At 38.4% G+C, this 22846-nt stretch overlaps 1 protein-coding gene across 2 annotated transcripts; it reads left to right on the top strand.

Annotated features, from left to right (window-relative positions):
- The first annotated feature begins 12979 nt into the window (after positions 1-12979).
- On the top strand, positions 12980-22846 carry LOC108215125 (polypyrimidine tract-binding protein homolog 2). 2 transcript variants are annotated; one of them, XM_017387476.2, is made up of 11 exons: positions 12980-13105; positions 14142-14344; positions 14447-14656; positions 17232-17294; positions 17372-17445; positions 20472-20564; positions 20677-20734; positions 21083-21187; positions 21282-21363; positions 21998-22110; positions 22216-22846. In XM_017387476.2, the coding sequence occupies exons 2-11, from the start codon at positions 14159-14161 to the stop codon at positions 22555-22557; spliced, it is 1326 nt and encodes a 441-aa protein (XP_017242965.1). In that variant the 5' UTR covers positions 12980-13105; positions 14142-14158; the 3' UTR covers positions 22558-22846. The 2 variants fall into 2 exon arrangements, with proteins under 2 accessions (XP_017242965.1, XP_063944920.1); XM_064088850.1 differs by lacking the exon at positions 12980-13105 and adding an exon at positions 13623-13711 and having other exon boundaries at positions 14089-14344.

The following is a 22846-nucleotide window of genomic DNA, read 5'->3' as shown; positions in this document are numbered from 1 at the left end:
AGACAACCCTATCTGTTACATAGGGATGATAACTCAACAATAGAACATGACAAGTAAATAACACTACGCCTGCACCGGAATCGGAAGATACGAAGACAAAGGTTGAAGAAGTCATCTACAGTCTTGAAGGAATAAGTTCACTGGAAGAAGTTCATTAATATGTTCATGCCTCAGTGAAGAATAAAGATTGAAGTATTCAAGATTGTGGAAGCAATGAAGATGTTGTCCAAGTACTCGAAAGATTTCAAAGCAACCCCTGAAGCAAGATATTTCAGGATATCTTGGTTGATTATTTATAATCAACAAACTGAAGCATAAACTAACCCGGAACCGACTGATCAATGTTTGCTGACAAAGACGGTACAATGTTTAACTTCAGTGTTAGTCGCTTGTGAACCAGACCAGTGCACTAAGCGTCAGCACGTACGGAGCTTTGCAAAGTATTTATCGATCGAAGAATTGATCCAGTCATATCAAGTCATTTGTTCCAAAGCCAAGCCAAGCCAAATGTCAGCTATGCCAAAGCTTACTGCTCAAATGCCATATGTCAAAGCTTCCACATAAAGCCATATCAGGAAGTGACATTTTATATATGTGTGCACTTATATATTTGTATATGTACAAATATAATTATATATGTATATATGTATATTTAATTAAATATAATATATATAATATATATGTATATATGTTTTTAAACATATGTATATGTATATTTATATGTATATATATTTAAATAAATATATATGTATATAGTATATGTATTTATATTTTACATAAACATTTATATATTTAAGTGTATATATATATATTATATTATGTGCATAAATATATGTATATTTATATGTATAGGTAATTATATATATTCTATGTATATATATTAATATTTATATTTACATATAATTATATGTATATTATATATATTTAAATATATGAGAATATATTTAAATATATGTATATATATATATTACTATATGTTTATATAAATATTAATTATATATATTTATATGTATATCTTTATTTATACATATATTTATATAATATTATGAATATAATATAATATATATATAATATATGATTTGTGCCAACTCAAGATTTGAGCTAATTTGGCTAAGTTGGGAGAGGAGCAAACTCAAGTCAATCTCAGTCAAAGGAGTGATAACAAGGAAAGCTTTTACAATGGTGGAGCAACTTTTGACTAAGTCAAAAGACACTATGGTGGAAGTTATATGAGGAGCAACATTTGACCGAAGTCAACAGCTCTTCCTCACTTAGAAAATTCTCTAAGTATCATCACAAGTGAAGACAATGCACTCTTGAGGAGCAAACTTTGACCAAGTCAAAGTTCGTCCCCAAGTGATGAGAGAGAACAAGGAAGCTATGTGAGGAGCAACATTTGACCAAAAGTCAAAGGCTCTTCCTCACTTAGAAAATTTTCTAAGTACATCACAATGGAGTATCCACACTCTTGAGGAGCAAACTTTGACCAAGTCAAAGTTCGTCCCCAAGAGATGAGAGAGAACAAGGGAGCACATTCACTATGGAGTTTCTTGGAGTTAGATTTATTTTGTTAAATCGAATCCGTCCAGGACGAACTCAAGTCGTCCAGGACGAACTCGTTAACCATGGTTAGTTTATGAAAGCCTATAAATATGTGATTGTGGTTCTCACAATTTACATCATCCTTCGGGATGGATGGCCAAGTGCTATGCACAAACTCTCTCAAATATACACACACCCTAGCCTAGTTTTGTACCATAAATATTTGTAGTGGATAGGGCTTGTAATATTTAGAGGAGTGGTCATTGTAGCCAACCTTTGGGTTTGGATTTGTAGCACCTTCGAGGTATTTATCAATATACAGATATATCTTGGAAAATATTGTGTGTTGGTTTAATATTTTCATATCCTCAGAAACCGACCCAATAAATATCCAGAACACGAAACACATTACAGGACTGCAATTTATTTATCCGCAAGATTCGAAAGAATTTTAAATTGTAGTGAGTATCGTATTCAACCCCCCCTTCTACGATACTTTGGACCTAACAACAGCAATGCTGGTGCTGGTGACAGGAGTGATAAGGGTGGTGACAAGGGTGGTGATACTGATAAGGGTGGAGAAGGAGCAAGTGGAAAGGATTCTTCTGCAGCCAGCAAATCCAAAGGCAAAATGCCTGAAACTGAGAACATCTTCACTAATCAGGATTATGACAATATTCCTGAAGATGTTGATGATGATGATGCATTTGACTCTGCTTATTTTGAAGCTGAGGAAGAAGGTCGTTTCGAGGAAGGCTTTCTTTTCAATGAAGATCAGTCTGTAGATCCTGAGCACATGGAAAAGGTCAAGATGTTTAAAGCTCAACATGAAGCTAGCAAAGCAAAGCTTCAGGAACTGCAAAAACTGGTAGATGAAAAGAGGACAACTGATGAGTTGGTCAAGCTGGAGAAACAGAAACTGTGGGATGCTAAGTGCAAGGAAAAGAGAGAGGATATCTCCAGGAAAGTTGGTGAAAGCTGGGATATTGCAAGACAAATCCTCTCTGGACCTCAAAGGGAACCTTTCAATGATGGTAAATTCAAATCCTTCATTTATGACCTGAGAGAGGCTAACCCTAATGAAGATATGTTTATGCGTGCTCTTGCTCTCGAGTTAGAATATATAACTATTGGTGTCAAGAATCTTCTCAATGAATGGGAGATCATTATTTCTACTCAGAGAAACGGAACATTCAGGGTTTCAATTGATTTATTCAAGTTTCTATCTCTAACTGAAATCTGGGTGATTCGTAACAAGATCAGACGCAGCTCGAATCTGAATGAACTCCTACGTGACAGACTTATGGATTGTGCTATTCTTAACAGTCCACAAGTTGTCAGAAAGCCTTACTGTGTCAAGTTCATTCACGAGAGAAAATTTGGAACCTTCTACCTGGACCACCAACATCTTCTTAAGTATGATGTTAGTCAGTTGGTTCTTGTATCTACAATTCTACGTACCAAGGGCTTCGCTACTAAGGCCAAAGCTGATGCTGATACTGAGATTGTAAACTACTGCACAAGGAGAAACATTCAACAATACTTCAGGAAGATGAAGTATATCAACCAATCTCAGCCAGCAGATTTCATCGAAGACCCTGTGGATATAGAGGTTCAATATTATCTTTCATTGGCTCGTGAAAGAAAGAAGCGTGGAGAATCCACTGCAGCTGGAGAGCCTACTCAGAATGAGCCTTCTACTCCAATTATTCACTGTTCAGATGCTGAAGAAGGAGAAGTCACTCGTTCTGAGTGAATAGATTGATTAGGATATTTTGTTAGATATGTTCAAGGAACATCCTTTTGTAATCTATTTACGATCATGGTTTAATGTTTAATGCAAGCCATAAACTTTTTGCTATTTACATTCCTTTGTTTAAATCTTTGTCTTATCTGTTAGTTGAGTTATCCTCTAGGAAATTTGCATGTTATGTTAACAAACAAATAGGGGGAGATTGAAAGGCATATGTTCAGCCTATTTGTATTTAAAGAGGTACAACTCAACTCAGATAAGAAAGCTCAGTAAATAGCAAGTCAACGGAATCCGTACGAAGAACGTCAAATGATTTATGGGAATTATATGTCAGATAAATTCCAGGATGCTGCTGCACACCACTGAAAGAAGTTCATTAATATGTTCAAGCCTCAGTGCACAAATAATCTTTTGTGGCACGTCCAGGAGTTCAGAAGATATAAAGTTTCTATACTTTATTTTATCAGAAGATTCCATTTAATGAAGAAGTACTTACAAGACGAAGACTCGACGAACAAATCAATTTCTTAAAAGTTTATTTGACAAAGAATATTTGATTTAACTAGATACAGATGAACCAGACAGTACATCTGTGTATCAGTTATTCAAATTGAATATTTGAAGTCAAGCAGAGTTGGTGGTTCGTTCGTTCGACTGATCAAGACGGAGTTTTTAATGTTTAAAGAAGACGGGAAGCAATTCTACTGTTGAATGGGTGATTTAATATTTAATAGATTATTATCTCACTTCTCAAATAATTAAATTAATTATGTAATTTATTTGTTAAATTAATTCACTCTCGAATTAACTTAATTTATGAATTTATATGATTAAATTAATTAAGTGGATAATTTTCTATTTAAATATAATCTACAAATTACATTCAATCATCCATTCAAGCTCAGCAAGACAATCTGAGATTGTCTTACCGAATTTCCAACTGCCAAGACAATACAGATTGTCTGACCGAAGCCAAGCCTGCAAGACAATCCTTGATTGTCTGACTGAAGCTTACAAGACAATTCTTAATTGTCTGACTGAATGGTACTCAGCAAGACAATCCTGGATTGTCTGCCCGAGTATGCTCTGCCAAGACAATTAGATTGTCTGACCGACTGGATGCTTGCAAGACAATCTTAAATTGTCTGGCCGAATGCATTCTGCCAAGACAATCAAAGATTGTCTGACCGAATGAAGATTTGCAAGACAATCCTTGATTGTCTGACCGAATGGAGATTGTCTGACCGAGCTCTGAATTGTCTTGCTAGCCTTAAAATTGTCTTTCTGCTGTGTCTAGTGCTTGCAAGGCAATCTGAAATTGTCTTGCCCTTGCTACTTTGTCTTTGCTACTCACAATTGTCTTGTCTTTCAATTGTCTTACAAGTACAAATGCTTTGCCTATAAATATGGCATTGCATCCTTCATTTTTAGTGTTCATTCACTTTGTAATCAAAGCATTTTGTAAAGCTTTCAAGTTGTTCGTAACTTGCTTGATCGTTATATCCACAGTTTTCTGTGCTTTGATAACCCGGTTGTTTTAATCACTAAATCTAGAATATACCCTGTCGAATTTATTCTACGAACTTTAGTGGACATTAAAACTGAACCATTTTAATTATATAACGACTTCAAACATTGTTATATTAATTAATTATAATCTGATTAACAAATCATATTCAATCAGATTAACTTCCGCGACGATTTGGTACTGATTGTATTCAACCCCCCCCCCCCCTTCTACAATCATATCTGGACCTAACACGGATGGACAAGGACGATGTACCCAAGGTATCGTTTATCACTGACTTTGGTGTATTTTGTTATTTGGTTATGGCCTTTGGACTTAAGAATGCAGGAGCAACGTACCAACGCCTTGCAAACAAGATGTTTAAACATCTGATTGGAAAGACTATGGAGGTATACGTAGACGATATGTTGGTGAAAAGCTTGAACAAAGCGGATCACCTTGAACACCTTAAAGAGGCCTTTGAAGTCCTGAGGACGCATAAGATGATGTTAAACCCAGCTAAGTGTGCCTTTGGGGTCGGTTCTGGGAAGTTCCTGGGTCTAATGGTCTCAAAGCGTGGTATTGAAGCCAACCCCGACAAGATAAAAGCTATCCTAGATATGGAACCCCCAAAGAGTGTAAGGGATGTTCAGAAACTGACAGGAAGAATTGCAGCCTTGGGAAGGTTCGTATCCAAGTCAGGAGACAAGTGCTTGCCTTTCTTCAAAGCATTAAAGAAGGTTAAGAACTTTGAATGGACGGATGAGAGCCAAGTGGCCTTCGAACATCTAAAGAAATATATGGCAGAGCCACCACTCTTGTCAAAACCCGTAGAGGGCGAAACCCTGTATGTATACTTAGCTGTCTCGGAACAAGCGCTAAGTGCCGTCTTGGTTCGGGAGGAATCCAAAGTCCAGAAACCGGTATACTATGTGAGCAAGGTTCTGCATGGAGCGGAGCTCAATTACTCAGTGATCGAAAAGTTTGCTTTGGCCATGATTACGGCCTCGAGGAAGTTGAGACCTTACTTTCAGTCTCATAAGATAGAAGTCCTGACAGACCAACCTCTCCGAAATGTTATACATAGCCCTAAGGCTAGTGGAAGATTGATCAAGTGGGCCATTGAGCTTGGAGAATTTGATATCCGATACAAACCTCGAACGGCGATTAAAGCTCAGGCCTTAGCTGACTTCCTAGTTGAATGCACCATTAGCAACCAGGAAGTCGGGGGGCAAGGAGACAAGGTAGAAGAACCTACTAAGGAAGAAAAACCTAAAGAATATTGGCTACTATTTTTTGACGGGGCTTCAAAAACAAAAGGTAGTGGTGCAGGACTTGTGCTCCAAAGCCCTGATGGCTTTACTGTGGAATATGCTATTAAGCTAGACTTTCCGACCACCAATAATGAAGCAGAGTATGAAGCATTGATAGCTGGACTTGGCCTAGCCAGAACATTGAGGGTAAAGAATTTAAAGGTCTGTGGTGACTCAAAGCTTGTAGTCTTCCAAGTGAATGGTGAGTTTGAAGCCCGTGAGGAGACTATGCTAAAATATCTAAGGATTGTAAAGACCCAGATGGCACTATTCGAAGAATGCTTGGTAGAATATGTGCCAAGGGAGGAGAACACCAAGGCTGATGCCTTATCGCAATTTGCATCCTCCGATGATGAGGTATGCTCAGGAAGCGTTTATTATCAGGTTTTAAGAACCCCTAGCATCGAAGCAAAGTTAATTGCCCCCATTGACACAGGGGCCACTTGGATGGATGAGATTAAGTTGTATTTACAAAGCGGTCATCTGCCGCCTAATGCTGATGAAGCACGAAAGTTACAGGTAAGGGCCCTTAAGTATGTACTCATTGAGGGGGTCTTATATAGAAAATCGTTTGTGATCCCTTATTTAAGATGTTTGAGGCCAGATGAGGCTCGAGAAGCCCTTAGAGAAGTTCATGAAGGGGTATGTGGCCAACACCTTGGTGGAAGAGCATTGGCTCATAAAGTGACTCGCCTTGGATTCTATTGGCCAGATATGCTAAAGCACGCTCAAGACTATGTGAAAAGGTGTGATCGTTGTCAAAGGTTTGCACCTGTTGTACGACAGCCACCTGAGATGCTGACATCTATCAATACTCCTATCCCCTTCGCAATGTGGGGGATGGATATTCTTGGACCTTTTCCACTTGCTAGCGCGCAAAGGAAGTTTCTATTGGTAGCTATTGACTATTTTACTAAGTGGATTGAGGCCAAACCACTGGCCAAGATAACCACCAAGCAGGTTGCTCAGTTTGTGTGGGAAAATATTATTTGCAGATACGGAATACCTCGAGTCATGGTTACGGACAATGGGACTCAGTTCAATAACGCTGAGTTTAAAAGTTATTGTGAGGATTACTCGATTGAGTTACGCTTTACTTCAGTTGCTCACCCTCAAGCTAATGGACAAGCTGAGGTGGCCAACAGAATAATCCTCGATGGACTGAAGAAAAGAGTTGAGAAGGCCCAAGGGTCATGGGCCGATGACATACTGCCTATACTATGGGCGTATCGGACCACTTGCAAGGTTTCAACTGGGGCCACCCCCTTTCAGCTGGCTTATGGAGCCGAGGCAGTGGTGCCACTTGAGATCACTCATACATCCTCCAGGGTCCAGCAGTATGAGCCAGGAGCCAATGAAGAAGGTATGAGACTTGCGCTTGATATGATCGATGAGATTCGTGACGAAGCTCATGCTAAGATTGTGGAAAACCAGAAACGAGCTTCCTATTACTATAACCTACGGGTTAAGGAGCGATATTTCAGGGAAGGAGATCTGGTACTTAGAAAAATTGAGGCTTCAGGGGTAGGTCCCAAAGGCAAGATGGCTCCAAATTGGGAAGGCCCCTACCAAGTTAAGACTGTCACAGGCCATGGCTCATACAAGCTTCAAACCTTGGAAGGAGTTGAAGTCCCTAGAAGTTGGCATGCGACCAACTTAAAGATATATTATATTTAATATCTACTCTGTGATAACAGAAGTTAGTAGTTACCACGAGAATAAGGTCATGTTGACCACTGCCATGTAGTTGATTTCCAGAAATAGTTATCTCTTTTACTATAATAATAAAGTCCTGAGGATTACCTAGCTTGTTTATCCAAGTAGTTTTTACTTGTACTTATGTTTTGAAAAGTTCACGAGTTCTGATCGAACTTACACATTGAATATAAAACTCCTAAGTTTGGATTTAAAATAGTCAGTTTCGGAGTTTGAAAATTCTAAGTAAGAATTACTCTGATGAAAATCCCGAGGATTACTCTGAGGTTTGAATGAACTAAAATCCTACGAAAAGTATTCTAAGTAAAGAATGCTAAATACGCGAGATTAAAGGACGAGACAAAAGAGAATCTAAATATTTAATTTAAAACCCCGAAGGGTATAAATATCCGAATAATTAATTACAAAAGCAAGCCACGCGGGGCTGAAAAATAAACCTAGCCTAAGGGAGCCCATCATCGAAGGCATCATCTTGGACCTTCTCAGTCTCCTGGACTTCAGGTTCCCGGGCCTCCTTCTCCTGGGCCCCGTCCCGGGCTTCATCTTGGGCCTCCTCATCCTTCCCAAGATCCATCTCATCCAAGTGGGAATCTTGGATCACGAGAGTCTCAGTTGGAATCTCCAAAGTTTGGGAGTCCACAGGATGCGAATCCCCGAGATCCTCGACCGCCATCGGGGAAGGGGTCTCCTCCCCGGGAAGCTTCGGAACAGGGAATCGTTCCAGTGTGACTCCCTCGATCTGGGAGCCGAGTTCCTCTATGATCCTTTCCCAGCAAGATTTGAAGGTCTCGGGAAAGGATGTGTCGAACTCCGCGGCCAGGAGGTCGTCAAATTCTTGGGACTTTTTATAGTCCTCCACCGCCTCCTTCTGAACCCTTGCCAGCTCCGCCTCCAAAGTACGGACCTTTTCTTGTTCGGCCACCAGCTCGGCCTCCACCCTCCGGAACTGCTCAAAGTTAGCGGTCGAGGCTTCGAAGTAACGATCGCGGTCACGTTCCGCGATCGACTTCTCGGCCCTGACCGCCTTCAAGTTGTGAACCGCAGCTTGGAGGTAGGTGTTGACCTACACAAAACGAGGAAGTTAGAAGAAGAAGAAATTATCTAAGTTAGGATAAAACTTGAAAACAATGCATTGGGCTTACCGTCGCCACGGCTTGGGCCCCCAGAAGCTCGATCTGGAGATCCTCGGACGATTCCACTACGTGGGCTCGATCCCGGGGAGTAATCACGTTCCGCGACCACTCCGCGGCGGCCCGAGAATCTCCCACCACGGTGTCCTTCTTGAGAAGGCCCCACTCCACGACGTAGGGGCCTGAGTCCTCCTCTACGCCCACCTCGCGAGGAGTTAGAAAGGCAGGAACCTTCTCGATAACTGGGGACTTCCCCCTCTTTCGCGACTTCTTCTCGCGAGGCACTTCGGTAACCACCGCCTGAGAAGCGGCGGTTTCGCGCTTCTTGAAGATGCTTCCTAAAGCAACTTGGGCTGCAAATCAGAAACACGAAAGGTTAGAAGCTCAATTTATAAAGGTAAACAGAAGTTTATTAAAAGCGCAAGTAGATGGGGCATACCCTCAGGGCCCAAATCGCTAAGCCCATGTAACTGGAGGGAGGCCTCCGAGATAAGCAACGAGCAATGGTGGAGGTTGTCCCCCGTCAAAACCCTAATTGCAGCCTCTTCCTCGACCCCCAACTTAAGGGACCGCATCGTTCCGTCCTCGGCCCGGCTGAAGTCCGAGTAAAAGTAGTCGGCCCAATTGGCCCCTTCCATGTATAAATAAAACCATTGTTTTTTCCAATTCGGGAGAGAATCAGGGGCCGAGTCAGAAACAAAGATGCTGCGGCCCAAAGTCCGGTATTGGATTTTGACCCAGCCTTCGTCATTTGGGGCGTTCACAAACTTAAAAAGATATCTAAATACAGCCACGCTGGGCTCTAAGTTATGCTTCTTGCACTGGACCAAAAAACAATTTATGAACCTCCAGCCATTGGGCTGGAGTTGGGTTGGACATACCCGGGCTTCAGCTAAAAGTCTATAAACAAACATTGGGGGAGGCAATCTGAACCCAGCATAGAAGGTCTCTTTGTAAATCCTAATTGCCCCGGGCTTTGGGTAGCAAGCCCGGTCATTTGGGCCTGGGAGCTCGGCCCTGTAAGGGTGTTCAATTCCAAACAGCTTGCTCATAATATCAATATCTTTTTGGGTGAGCTTAGTGGGATAGTTATAAGCATCTAAATGAAGCAAATTGGGGAACGCTTGACCAAATTCACTTAATAAATCTCTAAGTGAAAAAACGCTAGCATGAACGAGGGATTTTTTACCTCGGTTAACGCGAGAACGAGCAGCGGGCTGTTGAGAAAGCTGGGATTGTTGCGAGGATGAAGAATCCGCCATTGATATCCTTGTGATGAAGGTTTGAAACCCAGAAACAGATGAAGAAAAGATGAAGATTGATCGGAACCTGGGAAATTTTTGAAGATCGCCCGGAAAACTGGAAAACCCTTGAATATCGGCCGGAATCTGGAAAGAACTTGAAGATTGCCAAAAATACGCCTAAGAATTCGCCGAGAAACTAGAGAATTTTGAGAGTGTTTGGGAGGGTTTTCTAGCACTTAAACTTGGAAACTTTAGAGTGAAATGAGAAATGAACTCTCAGCCACTCATTATATAGGCAATCCACAACCGGTTCACTTGCCGGTAAACCCTAAAATGAACTGGCTACAGCCCGTAAAATGGGCCTTGGGCCGGTCATCAAGCCTTGTCAAAGGCGGGAAGCCCATAAACTTGAAAGATTCGAACCTATTCTAGAAGGATCTCGAGAATTCTGGGAGATACACGCAAAAAATAAAGAAAAATAAGCTATATAGGCCTGACAGGTTATAGACTAAGGCCCACAACCTATAACGGTAACATGTTCCTAAGACAATTGCAGCGAAATGCTTTACTTACGAAATAAATACCAACATGTCTCCTTGGCGTGGTTACCCACGCCAAGGAAGCATAACAATTGAAGCCTTACGAAGGCCTTAATGCCAACCACGCCCAGGAAGCATATTCCCTAGACGTGGTGTGAAAACATGTCTCCTTGGCGGGGTTACCCACGCCAAGGAAGCATAACAATTGAAGCCTTACGAAGGCCTTAATGCCAACCACGCCCAGGAAGCATATTCCCTAGACGTGGTGTGAAAACATGTCTCCTTGGCGGGGTTACCCACGCCAAGGAAGCATAACAATTGAAGCCTTATGGAGGCCTTAAACCCAACCACGCCCAGGAAGCACATCTCCTAGGCGTGGTGTTACAACATGTCTCCTTGACGGGGTTACCCACGCCAAGGAAGCATGCCAGTCGAAACCTTATGAAGGCCCTGAACTCAACCACGCCTAGGAAGCACTTCTCCTAGGCGTGTGACAAAATTAGGTCTCCTTGGCGTCTGTACACACGCCTAGGAGACATCTTACTCTTGAAAGAGCACACACAAGCCTAGGAGAACGCCTCCTAGGCGTAGCAACTAAAGGTGCCTCTTTGGCGGGTATAGCCACGCCAAGAAGGTTGAACACACGAGGGAACTCTCAGCAACGCCTAGGAGACGTGTCTCCTAGGCGTGGCTATTTGAATGCCTCCTTGGCGGGGGTACCCACGCCAAGAGAGCATCTCAGGGAGAGGGATGAGTTTCTATTAAAGAATTATTTAATTCTTAAAAGAAATGTCCCAGAAATTCCAAAAATAGGGGAAAATACAAGAAAAATCATAAAATTGAAATTTTAATTTCAAATATATTTTGGAAATTATTTAAAGGCTCGAAAAATTCTAGAAAATTGGAATTTAATCATAAAAATTCCAATTAATTTGAATTTAGCCATGGAAAAATACGAAAGTGCTCGAAAGTACCATTACAAACGTAATTTTGAAGGATACTTGTTGTGCCAATAAAAAAGACTCGTAATGCCATGAAAACGACCCGAAAAGTCAAAAGAAAGACTCATGTCTTCCGGTACTCCGATTAAAAATGAAGTGCGATCCCGAAGGATACGAAACAGAGCTATCTTTACTATACAATCAATTCAAATCATCTCTCGAATTGTTTCAAAGTAGTCAAGATCGATGAGATCCTTGCGCTATTTATGGAACTTCAGACCTTGGACGATAGGAATTTGCAGAAGTTAGCTTTCTCGTATGATAAATGAATCAGGAGCTCAGAAAGCCGATAAGGACTCAACAACTTTTGAAAAGTTTCTGTAAAACTTGTCGAAAGTTGGGGGGCAAATGATATGGGTCGGAAATAATACTTGACTATTATTGGATATTAAAAGCCCAAAGCCCAGTTAAATAGGGCCTGAGATATTAATTTCGTAATTAATTAATAGAGGCCCAGTTAGAGGTCCAGTTACAAGTCTAAATTCTACAATACATCTGATTCTAGCAGATAAATATTCAGAAGTTCGGATAAACGTCAACAACAAGAGTATAAGAGTTCTATCTTATCTCTTGCTTCGAAGCATACTTCGATAAGAAGTCTGATATACAGAATCATACTTCCATCCCACTTCTGACTTCGAAGCGCCTATATAAAGGGCTCTACCCCTCATAACTAGAACTACGTTTTGGACTTGATTCTTCTCCACGCAGAAGATACGTAGGCATCTCGCATCGAGACCAGTCCAAAGCACGAATCGCTCACCCCCGTTTTTAGTTCTATAACAACTATATTATTTTAATTATGAACATTTAAAAAACTTTTGATATATTAAATATATTTGTGTATAAATAACTAAATATTAAATAATATTTTAATATTTAAATACATCTTATTTTCACTTCGATTAATTCCTAATTTTCAGTTGACCTAAATCGGTAACTCAACTTATTACTCCCTCCGTTTCAAAATAGATGTCCACTTTAGAAAAAAAAAATTTGTTTTAAAATATTTGTCCACTTCAACTTTCAATGTGAAGTTATATTTCCAAAATCAACTCTACTCCACATATTTCAAATTTATATTTCCAAGATCAACTATATACCACACACATTAGAGAATACCAATACCAATTTTTTTTTTTTTTTTGAACAGACCAATACCAATTTTTATAACACTCTTTTCTAGGCCTGATCCATAAATAAAAACTTACGAACATGTCCGTTTGGTGGAAGTCTTCTGGAGCGGGCCTGGCCTAACAGAGGCTTTAAGAAAAAATTATCAAGTCCAATATACAAACGACTGGATAAAAATAAAAATCACAAGAAAATCAATTAAACGCTTCATCTACAGTCGACTCAGGTATGGTGTTTCTCTGGCCCTAGTTTCTTGTAATTAACCTGGATCTCACAGTATTTACACACACATATATGCATATGTTAATCATACACACACTATCTGTGTGTATTGTTTGTTAGGGTTTTTATGTTGTATTATCTGTCGCAACTTTTAATTTACAATTATATCTTGTAATCTGCGGAGAATTTAGATTTTGTGCGGCTGTAACGAATATTAGAGAATTTGATTCTTCGTGATTTACATTTTTTTTTATTTTACAGTGTTTTGGTTTCGTGTTTAGTTAGTTATAGATTACTCCCTCTGTCCCAATGGGATGTACCCGCCCACTGGTTGCACGCATTTCGAGGCTCTAATAAAGTACAGTTACATAACGTTTTTTTAAAATTTTCTTTTTTTAAATAAAAGTTTAAACATCAAATTTTTATTCAGAAAAAGAAAATTTTAAAAAAATATTGTGAAACTATAGGAGCCTTAAAAAGCGTGCCAGAAAGTAAAGTATACAATCCATTGGAATGGAGGGAGTATAGATTAATTGACTGTTATATTTGTTGATAGTTTTGGGGGATAGTGTTATGGCATCTGTATTGAGTCATTCGATTTCGTGTTTAGAGCATCTCCAGTGGTGCTCTTAAATCACTCTTTAAAATATAATATAATATTTGGCTCCTAGTGAGTTAAGACATTGAAAAAGATTTCAACTCCAATGCTCCTCTTTATACTTGCTCCTTATTCATATTTTATTCATATAAATGAGAGAGAATAGTAAAAAGAGAGAAATGTTGGAGGTAAAGTTGGAGGGAAATCAATATTATATTCATGAAAAAAAAAGTTAAGAGCTCTTACATGCTCTTTAAAAGAGAGGAGAGATGATAAGCTCTTAAATTTTTAAAGAGCTTCTAAGAGCCCATTGGAGCTCTAATTTTTGCTTTGCTCTTTAAATTTGAAGTTAAGAGCTTATTTAGAGAGCCCCTTGGAGATGCTCTTAGTTAGTTATAGATTATAGGGAGAAGGTTTAATTGACTGTTATATTTGTTGACAGGCGTAGGGGATAGTTTTATGGCGTCTGTATCGAGTCAACCGCAGTTTCGTTACACGCAACCTCCTTCCAAGGTTCTACATCTGAGGAATTTGCCGTGGGAGTGTACTGAGGATGAATTGATTGAGCTTGGGAAGCCATTTGGTAAAGTTGTCAACACGAAGTGTAATGTTGGAGCTAATCGGAACCAAGCTTTTATTGAATTTGTGAGTCTGTATTGATTGTTGGCTTTGCTTTTACTGATCATGTTTCGTTGTAGTTCAATGTATTGGTTTTTTGTAACGTTTTTCGTTGTTTGTTGTGTATAGGCTGAGTTGAATCAAGCTATAGCAATGATATCGTATTATGCTTCATCGTCAGAACCGGCTCAGGTACGAGGGAAAACCGTCTACCTGCAGTACTCCAACAGGCAAGAGATAGTGAACAACAAAACTACGGCGGATGTTGCTGGAAATGTACTGCTGGTAACAATCGAGGGCAATGATGCACGGCTTGTCAGCATTGAGGTTTTACATGTGGTAAGTTATTGTTGTGTTTTGCTTGTATGGTTACATAGCGGTGCACTTCTCGATAAACAATCTAAGGTTTTTGGTGGTTAGGTTTGTCACAACCCAGCTTGTTTAAGTCTTTGTTTGACATGAATGGAAATAAATCAGCAGGTTCTTGTGAAGGAATTTATCTTCATGGCAGCTTATTGCATCGGGAGAAAGAGCGCATGTGTGTTTGTCTCTTTTCTCCTTCCCTTAACGCTTGGCTCTTTCTTCCTCATCTTCCTATCCTCTACCATTCTTAGGCTTTCAGATGCTTTTTATTTTCCCTCTTTTTGTTCTGCATGGTGTGTTGGTTATGGTGCTTGTGTCGGAATACTTTGTAATGTAGTTCGCGCTGAATTTTATTGTTTGGCTGTCTTTAATATGCAATATTTTATTTAGGTGTTTTTATCATATGAAGAAGTGGTACAATGGAACAATATATTGTATCAATTATGTGAACTAATGGACAAAGTAACTTTAAGTACTCTGTGTATCTTTCGTGCACTGCAGTGTTATCGAAAGCATTAAGCGCACCGAGGCGCAAAACTCTCTGGAGCCTAGGCGCAAAGCGCAAAAGCGAGGCACGCTCTTCTTTGAAGCTAGGCGCATGTTTTACAATTTTTTTATTTATTATTTAGGATATATGTATATAGGTTTATAACATAATTTATACTTCATAATATATTAAATCACACTTTAAGCCAAAAATAACTTAATTTATCCTTTATAATATATTAAATAATACTTTTAGAGAGAAAAACAATCCTAAACTTAAATATAAAAATTCAAAATTTATGCTTCATAGGCAGAATTCCAGGCTTCCAACCAACCACTCATTGCTTTCATCAAACAAGGAGTGATATAGGGTCAATTTTATCTCCTAATTCAAAGCGTCTTCTAAAATTCTTTTTTTTGTTACGGGTTAGTACTTTTGGGCCTTAAAAGTGACCCAAAATTCTTTTTTTTGTTATGGGTTAGTACTTTTGGGCCTTAAAAGTGGCCCAATAACATTAAATATCTTATTATGCGCTTAGCTTCGCTAAAGCGCGCTTTTCTACCGCTTCGTGCTTAAGCGCGCTTTGTGCTTCAAGGCTAAAAGCGTGCGCTTCATTGAAGTTGCTTCGCCTCGACATATATGAGGCGCTAAGGGTGCGCTTTGCGCCTAAGCGCTCGCCTAGGCGCGCTTTTTACAACACTGGTGCACTGTTTTTTAAACTTATCATTATATTAGTTTTAACTATTTAAGTACAAGGGGGTGAAAATTTAGAAACATGGCCATTTCATTTTTTCTTGGGTTGGGTGAGGGGGGAGTTTGCTATGAGGCTATCTTAAATTCTTTATTCTCTGCCTCTTCACAGCACAAAACTGACTTCTCATTTTATTAGTTTTAAGTATAAGGCTATTTCATCTTTTATTTTTATCTTTTTATGTCCCCTCACAGCAGTATAGTCTATTCCTAGAAGTTAAATATTGAGCTCGTCTTTTACGCTTTCCTTTTGATGATGTTGGATGTGAGTGACAATGTGATATAAACTGGTTTTCAGTAGTTTTCATTCATGATGTCATTCTTCATATACTTCCACGTCATTCTTCATGTTCTTCCACGTTCTTGATTAAGTATTCCAGTACCAGTTTAATTGAACAATAGTGCTTAGTGATGTATGTGTGCGGCAAAATGTTATTATGTGGTTGTATGGTAGTTTGCATAAATGAGGTATGGATGTTATAGTTCTTATCCTTTTAAGAGCTTAATAAAGTTTATTATATGCCAGTTTTTCCTTAAAACAACACTACAACAGTGCTTATTGCTCATTGATTATTTTCGCGTAACTTTTTTAGACCAATTTTATGGTTTGTTCATTGTCTGTTCATGTTTAAGCTATTTCTGTGTATTGGAGAATGGCATTGGGTTTGAATCTAAAAAGTAAAAATTGTGTTGCTATAAGCAGGTTCTGGAATTTGTTATCTGTCCATGGATATTCTTGTTGACCTCTTCATATGTTACTCTTGTTGCCTTTTTGTTCTAGTTCTGCAAGTATGTTGGGTTCTGACTTCTGACTAGGGAGACATTTTAATATTAATATAGGAAACACGTATGTTTGTTACTCTTATGTTTGTTGTAGCCGGTTCATAAACAAATAGATGGTCATATTTTTCGATTTTATTCAGATTCATTTCTTGTCATACCCGTATTCGATATTCCTTATATACATATGGGCATCTACAGTGTGATATATGCTATTATATAGTTATGTGTCACTCAATATACATGCCGGTAGATTCTATATTTGCTATCATCCCTTCTGTTACGGTCATTTGTTAGTATTCCTGCATCCTAATAATATGAGTAGTAATAATTACTCTTTATAGCTAGATATAGATTAGAATTGAATTTCCATGCCTACTCCATGGAAAGGCATGTTCATCATGTACTGTCTGCACCCATATTTAATAAACAATCAATGAAGAATATCTACTGTCAAATTAGCAATCAATAAATATGTTAGGTGAGTACAGAAAATGGTTGTTTTCTCTTCTAAATTATATATTTGCTATGTAGGTATTTTCGGCTTTTGGGTTTGTCCACAAGATTACTACATTTGAGAAGACTGCTGGATTTCAGGTGAGTTTGCTGCCAATTTGAATTAGTGTAAATTTTGACTTCTCATCTTGTAATAATACAGTTTAAATTTATGTTAGGCACTAGTGCAATTCACTGATTCAGAAACTGCCTCCTCCGCTAAGGATGCACTTGATGGGAGAAGCATTCCTAGGTAATGTTCATCTTGGTCCGATGATGTGGTTTCCTGTTTTTTGTGCTTTACATTCTTCTGGCCAGTGTTGTGAAACGCGCAAAAAAGAAAAACACAAGCTCCAATTTTGAAGCGCAACTCTCGAAGCGCGATTACTTGCGTGATTTTTGCCAAAAAATAAAATATCTATATAATTACATAATTTTGAGAATGTTACTTGTAATATTAGTTTTAAACATAAATAATAGCCTCAAACATAGTGGAAATATCACATAAAAGTATCATACTATCAATCAATAACATTTAGTATGTTTGCAAAACGAACATTGAACTTTTGACTTGTCTTTCTCCACTTGATTTTCATATTTTCCATCCAATGCCAACACTTTGAGTCATCTTTAACAATGGCTCAAGTGATCAGTACCTTTTAAAAGAGTAATTTCTAAGGGAAATTTAATTAAAAACCTAACAAACGTTGGAAATAGTATTTAAAATTCAGCATATATGCTAAATATTTAAGACTAGGGTATCAAAGAAAAAGTGTTGTCATAGAGAGAGATGAAAGAGAGTGTTGAGAGAAAAAGAGTTTTTTTAACTTAAAAGTATTTTAGTTTTTTTTTTTTATACTTTTGCGAGTTTTTGCGCTTTTTAGTGCGAGTTTTTGCGAGTAATCGCGAGTTAAGCGTGACTTTTAGCCAATTTCATATTCGCGCTAAATCGCTCAAACGCAGCTCGCGGAACCTTCGCTTACTCGCGAAGCGCGATTAATCGCGATTTTAACAACACTGCTTTTGGCAGTGTTAGATCCCTCTCCAATATCTATTTGCTTGTGACTCGTGTCCATAGTTACAAGGAAACGGGTACGCTGCCACGTATCCCAATCCAGTTCATTCGACCCAGAACACGGGTCATTTCCAACCTAGGTCGCCATGATTCGCGACCGATTCGTCAATTCCGGCGATCCACACAAACTCCGACGACCAAGTTTTTTAAGAAGAAAAACATAAAGAATAACAGAGAGAGCGGGTACGCTGTCACAATAACGTACATAGTTCAGATGTAAGCGTCATATCTACTGTGATTGTATGCAAAGAAGAAGAAGAAGAAGAAAAGGAGTGAAGAAGAAAAGAAACGGTATGTGTGTATCGTATGTATATGTAACACAAGCGGCATGTAAAAGGGTTACTAAAGTATACATGTGTTTGGGCCTTTCAATCTCCAAGCCCAATACATTTTAAATTGAATTAACTGTTACCGTGGAAAATATATGAAGTGACCTAGCCCTTTTTCGGGCCCAATAACTTCATAACTCACATAATAATTTTAAACCGGTTTTATTTCAAAATAACTTTATTTAATATAATTTTAAAAATATATTAATTAATATGTAAATTATTGATTAAACTGTATATTTACCATAAAAATGTTTAAATATATATTTATTTATTTTAAAATAACCCATCGTACTCGTACGTTCCTTCGTACCCAAACGTTCCGTCGTATTGGATTCACTGAAACCAATGTTTCGCGTATCCGATTCCGTTCCCCGTTTCAAATCGAACCCTTAGTTACCCCGACTCGTCACTTTTGGCCACCTTACCCGTGTTGACCCGACACGACACGGGACACGACACGGGATACGGGGCGGATTCGCCATACGCAAAACCGACACTTTTTTCCGGCGCCAGAAAAATATGAAGCTCGTCGAAGGTGTTGTAGCGGAAGGATAAAAAGAGAAGAGAGAAGATGATGAAAGAATATGAAAGAAAATGAAGATGAAAGAGATATATGAGATGAAGACGATAAGGTTTAAGCGAAGAGATACACCGGATTTGTATCGAATAATACATGTACTTGGACATGATGGTATCCAGGTTCATTTGTGTTAGGTGTGTTAGGTGGACAGCTGGAAACCATTCCATTTATTATTATATTGGAGGTAAAAAATGTTTAATATAGCTCATATCTTCGATACATGTTATGTACATTTTTTTAAAAAAAATCATCAGTTTATTTTTTACTTGAAATAATTATTAAAAATATAAAAAAATGATGAAAAAATATTAATATAATTATATAAATTAATTAATTAATTTAATTTTTATCGTGTCCCCGTACCCGTGTCCATGTCCAAAATTCGGACACCGTCCCCGTGTCCTAATTTTTCAAGAATATCGAGTCCGACACTCGAATATGTGTCGGATCTGACACTTCGTACCCGAGTCTGAGTAACAGAGATCGAGCCTTGACCCATGTAACTATGCTTGTGTCTACTTCCCATGTCATCTTTCTCCATTTGTTGAGGTCTCATAGACAATTGCAACCACCTGTGAAGACACTAAAATATCTCTGAAGTACCAGACTCTGTTACTCACTTATAAATTTTGTATAGGTTTAATGAATTGATATCCTTATCAGATGATTAGTTGTTCCTGGCTTGTTTTTACCTATTTTTTAGGATTTGAAACCATTCACATCGCATATTATCAATATGCGACGATATGCTGTCTATATTTCGGTTGGGCATGGAGATTAAGAGAAGTGTATAAGATATTGGGGAAGAACAAGAAAAGTGGATAAAACGATGAGACCAATTAAATATTCAATATATAATTGATAGATTTGGAAGGTGGATATAGTGGTGGGTGATTATTTTTATATTATAAAAGTTTACTACTATTAGAAAGTTTTGAAATGTAAACAATTAAAAACGACATCCAGAAATGGAAAGTGTGAAGAATTGGTTGGGAGGGAAGATTGTTCTATTAATAGTAAGTTAATTACCTCGTGTAAGTTTATAACAGCATTTTAAATGAGGACTAAACTAAAAAGTACCCGTCCTTTAACTGCCTAGCAGAAAAAGAGATGGCAGATGCTAGATAGAACACTTATACCTAGTGGCCAAGCTGTTACTAGCAATTGAATGGTGCTATTAATCACATTTATATGCTTTTATTATTTGGTGATGGGTTGTCTATCATGTTCTCTTTAAGTGACCTGTGGTATTAAACTTTTGCACTGATTTATCTTTTTCGAACCTATTTCAGCTATCTGATTCCAGAGCTCGCTCCATGTTCTCTTCGGATTACTTATTCTGCACATACTGATTTGAGTGTGAAATTTCAGAGCCATCGCAGCAGGTGGGTTTTACTACATGACATTGGGTCAATACCGTCAATTCCCTTCGTCTAACTGTATATATGATTTAATATGAGACTGTGTTGTGTGTTAATCGTTATCCTTTTCCTTTAGGGACTACACTAATCCTAACCTTCCTGTTAATCCCTCCGCCATAGATGCAACTGGGCAGGTAAATGTGAATTCTGTAAATAATTTTTTATCCATTAAGCAAGGATTAAGCTCTAATTATGATCCTGAGCTATGGTTTTTCATGGCCTAATGCATGTGTTTGGTATCTGAGGTAAAAAGTTATGTCTTCCCAATTTCTCCCTAGATTCCCTTTGACTTCTATAATCATGTTTGATGTGAGAAGCTTTAAATTCTTAGATCTTATAATTGAAATCCACTGTTGCGAAAATGATAAAAAATTACAAAAAAAAGTGATTTTATGTGCAACTTACCCTTTGATGCCGTTAGGTAATGTTAGCGCTTTCTGTATACTTTGATTGTCTGATAGCGATTTCATGAGCTACTGCAGATTAGTAAGGGTCTAGATGGCAAAAAGCTAGAGCCTGAAAGCAATGTTCTTCTTGCATCTATCGAGAATATGCCATATGAAGTCACTTTGGAAGTTCTCCACATGGTATCAGTCTATCAGCATAACTATTATGCAGCATCTAAAATTTTGTGTGGATCATATATTATCATATTAATCTTTTATTGTAATTTCGGAATAGGTTTTCTCTGCTTTTGGGACTGTCTTGAAAATTGCCATGTTCGATAAGAATGGAGGAGTTCAAGCATTGATACAGTACCCTGGTAATTTAACTTAGAATTCAGTCGATTAATATGATACCAATTGTCTATCAAAATATTAAATTCAATTTAAGTTCATACTCCGCCAACTTGCACTGGTCTTGTAGAGATGTACTAAAAGATATGTGATGATAATTCTCCTGAACGACAGTTTGTACTGCTGGTTTGATTTGATGTGATTATGTAATTATTAGATTTAGGACTCAGAATAATTTAATTTTCCTGAATGTGTACACATGTATATATAATGTATATGTGTGTCTATGTTTAAATTTGAAGATCAGCACATGTTTTCCACATTTCTGCTCTTAAAAAGCTTTAGCAACAAGTCAACATGTATGGAAGGTATCTGATAAGATGACTCATAGAGAAAGGATGCTTGTAGAGTGTTTTGATTGCTGATAGTGTATATTAAAAATGAGTTGCTTGTAGGAAAAAATTATGAAATGAATAATATGAAATTGATGCGTGTTGTCTGAGCAAGTACTTTCCAGTAATGTGATCAGAGTTGAAAATTCATTTTAAATTAGATGTTGCTACAAGTACCGGCTTTTGGTATACATACCATTCTGGTGGTGTAAAATTCCCATGCTATGGTATTTATGTACATTGTTATATTTTTGAACTGGTTTGACAGATATTCAAACAGCAGTGGTTGCTAAAGAAGCCTTGGAAGGACATTGTATATATGACGGAGGGTATTGCAAGCTTCATATTTCATATTCACGTCACACTGATTTGAGTATAAAGGTATGTTTTTATTTATTTTTTTCTAAATAAGGATGCTGAATTAAAGGACATTCTTGTCCTCAAGTGGTTCTCAGTTCATTGTTATACTTCTTGTATTTGTAATAGGTCAACAATGATAGGAGCAGAGACTATACAATTCCAATGTCTTCAGTGTTGAGCACCCAACCCTCGATATTAGGGCAACTACCACCTGCAATGGTAAGTTCTGGTGTCCCCCAATATAATGGGTCTCATTATGCCTCAGCTCATCAAGGACATCCAGTGCATCCACCTTCGTCTGGGTGGAGTGCAGGCCCCCCTGCAGTACCTCAGCCCATGCCGGGTCAGATGCATAATCCCCAGTACATGCCTCCTGCAAGCATGCCCTCTGAATATGGTCATCAAATGATGCATAGCCCTAATGGTTTTCAGAATGCTGGGACATACCCTCGTTACCCGCCTCAATAGCAAGCATAGACTTGCACTCCCTTAAGCACTTGCAGAGTGGCTAGTAGAGTGTCAAGAGTTTCAGGACATTATTGTCCTTCAGGCAAAGTTTGCCACACTCTTCTGTCTGTGTTTGACTATTGGTCATCCTCCCCCCACCCAGCTCTTTGAGATTTTATCATCAGTTTGTTGGTGGATTGTCTCCCAAGTATACAACCATAAAACGCTATGTTTCTTTCCTGCTATATTAAATGTTTTATTTCAGTATTGTCTAGTTTATGTTTTGGGATCAACGGCCATCGTTTCCTTC

The sequence above is a fragment of the Daucus carota genome, chromosome 3 (assembly GCF_001625215.2).
Source record: "Daucus carota subsp. sativus chromosome 3, DH1 v3.0, whole genome shotgun sequence".
Taxonomy (NCBI): domain Eukaryota; kingdom Viridiplantae; phylum Streptophyta; class Magnoliopsida; order Apiales; family Apiaceae; genus Daucus; species Daucus carota.
This window is presented reverse-complemented; position numbering and strand designations above follow the sequence as displayed.